Raw genomic sequence first — 6428 nt, 5'->3', positions numbered from 1 at the left:
GAGCTGCCTAGCTTGAAAGCATTTGGGGGTATCATAGTCGCGTTCGAATGCACCCGGTGGCCAAGAATCCTGTTTGAAAACACAACTATCTCATTATTCCTGCACTGTTAATATCCGGTGAAATTTACGGTCTAAACAGGCAGCTGTGGTTGGCAGAAATTCATCTAAGAAATACGGCGACCGCGTGTCTGCCATCACGTGTTGACATTTTAGACTATCATTAACTGATATTTTGTTAGTATACTTGACTATTTGAGCTACTTAAATGTGTGTTTTGAGGTTTAACTAGACAGGCGTTTAACATAATAATACAGGTGGTGAAATAAATAAGCGCATGAATTGCACATAAGTAGGCCTTTAAATGAACATTAAACAGTGCAGTGTTACCTAGTCAACACACGGATGAAACAACGTCAGGGTAACACACATAACATTAAAACTATTTAGTACACATAAACTTAACAAAATATTTAGCAAAACTCTGAATAACAAAATGTTTTTTTAATAATATTGCTACTATTTATGGTTATTTAATACACCCTTATATACATATTTAGATTACACATTAATATACGAGTGCATATATACATACTCAAATTACATATACATTACACTACACATTCTCCGTGGGCGAAGTTTACAAGCCCTGCTCAATCCACATATGTATTTGCACTACACATTATCTATGCACATTGCTTTATTGTGTAAGCTTATGTAAAATGTCTGTATGTCTCTCCCTGTTTGTCTTGCTTTATACATGTTGTCTCAGTTTTCCAAGTAAGAATTTCATTGTTCTTGGTACTCTGTACTGTGTAGACCCTATACATGACAATAAAAAAAGCTTTGGCTAAATAAAGGAATATAATGTGATATAAGAAAAACACAGGGTTATTCTAGAACTGTCCTTTTACTAATGTTCACTATACTTTCAGGGCATACTGTTTACCAGGGGCTAAAAACTAAATGGTTTTCATTTTGGTTCGTTCAGAGCAGAAACTGAACAGAAACAGAAATTGCTAAAAAATATGGGACTTGCCTCAAACAGAATAAGTAAAAATAAGTAATTTTTACCTCCCATGCGGGAGCATTATCAGCATAAATCATTTAACTAGCAAACTATACATTAGTCAAAATAAAATTATGTATTTTTTAAACAAATATATTCTTAATATTAAATATATCCCAGAAAATATGTAAAATATTTCAAATTAACATCTGGCCATCTAACATCAATTACTAGCCAAAATCTCTCTCCTGCATGCATGCACACACTGCTTGAGCTTGTTGAATGAAAAATTAAACGTGCTTTGATCCTGAAAGAAACTGCTCCATCAAATTTTTTTGCCTAAATGCCCATTGTGGATGAAGCATTCTCTGAATGAAAACCTTTTTAACACTACAGTATGTATAATTACTTAATATACATCCACAGCCAATCCATGTACAACTGAAAACATTACTAGAGTTAAAAAGTACTTTTCTCAGTTGTTTCAAAGTCTTCACTGAATTATTGTTAGAAATGTTGCATTAATACAGCTTTGATGCTACTGTTTTGACACAGAAGCAGATCTGTAATTAAAATTATACTGTTATATTGTGGAGAAATGTTCTTCTTTAGAACATTTTCTATTTATGTAGATCTCTCTGTGCATGGGAAGGTGACTTGGTTAACAGGCTTTTTTCAGAATGGAATTAAATAAGTTTGGCTTAGATTAAAAAAACAAATCAAATAAAAATCACTAATAACGGTTATGAAGCACTGAAAGTAGCTGTACACACAAGCCAGCACTGATTTTTTTTTTGTTTTAACAAAAAAAAAAAAAAAAAGGCTGCTGCGGTTGGCAAACTAATTATATAACAGAACAACCTGTACATTTCAGTTTAAAACTGTTGTAATTTACAATGACCACGACACTGTAAAAAAAAAAAATAATAATTTAAATAACATAAAATATTAATCACTGGATCATGCAGGGAATTGTTGGAACACCCAATTGTTTGACTGCAATTAAAAAGTGCATGCACTCTTTTGTTAAACAATGTAAATGTTTACCATTATACAGGAAAATCGTACTTTACATCGGTTTTTATTTTATTGAAAAACTCCTGTATTGTCTTAATATATATTTTAGCTTTCAGCGTTTTTTTCGGTGGCATTTTTAGTCTTTTACCGTTAAAATCAGAATGTTTTTTTACAGTGTATGCAGGGATTACTCTGAAGTTCAATCACATCTCAGTGACTAAATTTTACAAAATTCCTTTAATCCATGACGTAAATTAGTTTGCTGTCCGTTTTACATTTGAATGGATAGACAACATTTACACATGACATTCCTAACAGAAAAATAAAAGTTATTGATTCAAGCAAACCCCAGATCAGCAACAACACACAATGAAACAGTTGAATCTGTAAAGCTTAACTTTATTAAAAAGACCATTGTCATTTTCAATGCAAAAAAAAAAAAAAAAACCTTCTACACCAACAAAAAAACAAATCACAGCATACACTTCAGCTCATATAATACACTGACTAATCACAACACAGCTCATTCACCACCTTACCTACAATTCACGGACCACAGGACATTGGCTCAACACTGAAATAAAACAATGGAGCTTAAAATGTTTTAAGAGTCTGATAAAAAAAAAAAAAAGTGACAAGAAAATCATAAATGAGCTTTCTTGAGATGATAGTGATTCTTTTACAAGGTGGTAGGAGCCATCAATGAAATGAAAAAAAGAAGAGCTTGGAATCTACAGTAGAACAAGGACTGAAATCATGGGGGAAATAAAACAAATTTTAGCCCTGAGGCAAAGGTGGGGAATGGGAGTGAAGCATCAGTATTCAGATCAGTCAGCATCTGGTGTTGGACTTCTCCTTGGGCTGGCAGACCTGGAATGACTAAGAGACACACAAACAGTCAGCATCTATACTTAGTCAAGAACTACATGAACATACAATAGCAAATTGCAGGCATTAACCTGTCTTTCTTGACCGAACGAGAGCGAGATCTGGACGCACTACGTTCCCGTTGTCTAGAAGCAGAGCGTGAACGGGAGCGAGATCGACTTGAAAAGAAACACAGAATAAGATCAAAAATTAGATGGCATTTAAAACAGTAGAAACTCATTTAATGAGTTGTGAAACCCTGGTAATAAAAGTGAATAGGTAAAATGTACGTGTTGTACCTGTCTCTACGGACAGGTGTTCGGGATCTGGATCTTCGGACCGGGCTTTTTGACCTGTGTACAGGTGAACGTGAGCGCCGCACAGGAGTTCTGGATCGGGCTGGGGAGGCTGACCTAGACCACAGTAGTTAGTTTAAGCAGCTAGCCAGAGACCAACAAAAAGGACCCCTTACAAAACGGACACAGGGACTCATCCAATAGAAAGATTGCTTTTGCAAAAGTGCAGAGTAAAAAACTGAAGTAATTATATTTGCTTTGAGTAGGTAAACAGGTCTGGGGTCTGATAGCACAACTTACCTGCTTCTGCGTTTTGCATATGAAGGAGAACGGTACTTCCTGTGAAAGAGAAAAGCATGAAATCAAGACCAGTGAATGTACAATGTAAAACCCTTTGAAACGCAAATTGAGCAGTGTAAGGTCTTACCTATCATTGCTACGGCTACGAGAGCGGTAACGACGGCCACGAGATCTGGACCGAGATCGAGACGCTGACCTACAACAACAACAAAAAAACGCACAAAATCAAACAAAACAGCAACCATACATCTCAGGGGTCAAGTCACAGGAGGATGAAGAAAGAAAATGTATACATTGACATTTACCTGCTGCGTCTGCCACGCCTCTTGTTGAAGCGATAGCAGTCATAGGCATAATGGCCATTCTCTCCACACTGGTAACACCGGTCATTGGGGTCAAACTGCCTGCGGTTGGGACGGCCAAAACGGGACTTTCTGGACATACCAGTAGACAGCTCAACTCTGATGCGGGCTCCACAAAGCACCCTGGAATATTATAGACCACAAGGTTAATGATTCCCCTCCTATAAACCAAAGAGATGTGCCCATATTGTGACCCAGCTGTTAATGCAACAAAATCCGCTCATGTTAGCCCTGATTTTTATCAGGACCAGTTGCCTAGACACAGGCAAAGTTAAGATTAAGCTAAAGAAAAAACACAAACTGAGTTCAATAACAGACATATTTAACCTGAATCCAGGAAAATGCCATATAATGTTGGGGCCTTTGAGAGCGGAAAGAGATCAGTGATAAACCGCCAACACTCACCCCTGCTCCCTGAAGAGGTCAGGGGGTTAAATGTGCTGCAGTAGCATCATGGGAAATGTACGCAGGTAGAACTCAAGTTGACTCACTTTCCGTCCATCCCCTTTACGGCATCCTCTGCATCTCTGGCATCCTCATACTCTACGAAGGCGAAACCAGGTGGGTTTCGAGCGACCCATACACTCCTCAGTGGTCCATAGTAACTGAAGGCTCGTTCAAGTTCACCTTTGGCTGCACCATTGCCAAGATCTCCAACATAGACCTTACAATCAGAGGCGCGAGAGGAACTTCGGGATGAGTATGACATCTTGCACCTGTACTGCGGAAAAATGTACAGAAACAATATATTTTAGTGGTGTACTCAAAGAGGCTACACATTTGTAAAATGTACTGGCTCCACTATAGTTAAAAAGTGGCTATTTTGATTTACAATACAAAAAACTGATTGCCCAGCATCTACTGACATCAATTTAGCTTAAAAGAAAAGTGGTTAAGAGAAGGTTTAAATGTAAAGTTTTCTCAAAGTCTAACTATTCCAGTAGAGTGCATCTTCATTAATTAGAACTGCGGTAACTGAATGAGTCTTTGTAACGCAGCTCTGTATGTGAAAAAAATCAAACCAAAAAGGAAGCAGCGCTAAACAGATTTTCCCGATCACGCGGACACATACAAATAGGTAAAAGCGAAGAATGTAAAACTATTAAAGCAACATTACTTTTCGGTGAAACTTCAATATTTGTCCGAAACGTGCCCGTTGTGGTTTCGTTTTCCTATCAGTAACATCAGTCGCGGAAACAACTGAACCACGGCCATGATGGATTGCTCAATCATGTTTATCAACAATAATAAAACGAGTAAGGCTCAAACAGTCAGATCCACTGAAGACCGTAACACATAGGGCTTAAATAACAATAATAACAAATGTAGCTAGGGGTTTGCATGTTAGCCAGTAACAAGATTAGCGCCATTACCAAGTGCGCCAGAGTAGAAGGCCGCTCTTTGTTCAGCACGTTTTTGGTTCAAACGATTCACCTACCGAAACGAAGACCGGGCGGCTGGTACAACCGTTAACAACACGAGCTCCCGTAGAAGACTTATAAACACATGTAAAGAGCAAAAACATATAAATAATATCAGATAAACAACACCGTCTCCTGCACGCGGACTATGTGACTCGACGTCCTCGGTTCCGTGCAAGGGCGCGTGGACGCCTTCTTCTTCCGGTTGATTAAAGGCGCTTCAATCAAACCTTGACCGACATGCGAAAACAATTCGTGAATAAAATCAAAATCTGATACAATAAAACCGCAGTTTCTGAATTATAGGAATCATTTGCTACGTCAGAATATATTAATATATAACTATAAAAAGAGCTCTTACAAACTCGCTTCCCTCACGAGTCTCTTGTCCCGGAAGCGTCACCGGCTGAGCGAGCGCGGCCTCGTCGTTTTCTTCTCACACTATCGTGAAGGGGTGGGGACTTTAACTCCTGAAGATGATTGGCTCTTGCAGATGTAACTCCAACTAAAGGCGCGTTTTCTACCGGTGTTCCAAACATGGGATGCTTCCAGTTCTGTGTGCAGTAATGTTGAGGTGAATCTCACGAAAACAAGTCTAGGTTATATTACATGTCACTCCCATAATTAAATTAAACAATAATACATAAATACATTTTACACAAGGAAAAATAAGCCTATTTTAGTATCATTAAGGCTTTTTGCATTGTTACTGCTACCTTTAACCCAAACTGAATATTCTGTTATCAATTCATTGCGACGTTGTTGCAAAGTACAAATTGTAAACTCGGAATTCGACAAAGCTCCGACTTGATGGTCGTGACGTCATGTAACCAACAAGGCAGCGAATATATTTCTGTTTGATATGCCATTGTATTATCCCACTGATGCCTGGCGCATTATTATACATTTTTTTTTTCATTTTGCATGAAGATATAGAGGTGAATAAATGAATTAATTTAGTGATAAGGATTTAGGCATTATAAGTGTTGCCATAGAAACAAGTAACTTACACGTGTTAGGACGACCTTGGGCGAATTCCGAACGGCGTTTTTGCGCCCTTGAAGGGCACTGCGAAAAGGGGAGACCACTCGAAGGGGTATTCCAAACGAAAGTGAGCAACTCAAGCCCTCCACCTAGGGCACTTAGTGAACCGTGGACC

At 38.2% G+C, this 6428-nt stretch overlaps 1 protein-coding gene across 8 annotated transcripts; it reads right to left on the bottom strand.

The window, feature by feature from the left end:
• Positions 1–2362: 2362 nt before the first annotated feature.
• srsf7a (serine and arginine rich splicing factor 7a) lies at positions 2363–6427 on the bottom strand. 8 transcript variants are annotated; one of them, XM_052120302.1, is made up of 9 exons: positions 6280–6424; positions 5631–5823; positions 4340–4569; positions 3792–3971; positions 3614–3682; positions 3487–3525; positions 3190–3303; positions 2983–3069; positions 2366–2902 (listed from the first exon to the last, which is right to left on the bottom strand). In XM_052120302.1, exons 3-9 carry the CDS (start codon positions 4555–4557, stop codon positions 2851–2853), a joined length of 759 nt encoding a protein of 252 aa, XP_051976262.1. In that variant the 5' UTR covers positions 4558–4569; positions 5631–5823; positions 6280–6424; the 3' UTR covers positions 2366–2850. The 8 variants fall into 8 exon arrangements, with proteins under 8 accessions (XP_051976225.1, XP_051976262.1, XP_051976279.1 ...); XM_052120292.1 differs by having other exon boundaries at positions 2367–2902; positions 4340–4564; XM_052120265.1 differs by lacking the exons at positions 5631–5823; positions 6280–6424 and adding an exon at positions 5287–5564 and having other exon boundaries at positions 2363–2902.
• Between the last annotated feature and the right edge of the window lies 1 nt (position 6428).

The sequence above is a fragment of the Xyrauchen texanus genome, chromosome 4 (assembly GCF_025860055.1).
Source record: "Xyrauchen texanus isolate HMW12.3.18 chromosome 4, RBS_HiC_50CHRs, whole genome shotgun sequence".
NCBI lineage: Eukaryota > Metazoa > Chordata > Actinopteri > Cypriniformes > Catostomidae > Xyrauchen > Xyrauchen texanus.
This window is presented reverse-complemented; position numbering and strand designations above follow the sequence as displayed.

Excerpts from the sequence above, each read along its gene's own strand:
- srsf7a (XM_052120265.1), bottom strand. The coding sequence starts at position 5,373 with ATGTTTTTGCTCTTTACATGTGTTTATAAGTCTTCTACGGGAGCTCGT. Across the intron at positions 4,570-5,286 it reads GCCGCCCGGTCTTCGTTTCG|TACAGGTGCAAGATGTCATA; the intron begins GTAGGTGAATCG and ends ATTTTTCCGCAG. Across the intron at positions 2,903-2,982 it reads CGTTCGGTCAAGAAAGACAG|TCATTCCAGGTCTGCCAGCC; the intron begins GTTAATGCCTGC and ends TGTGTCTCTTAG.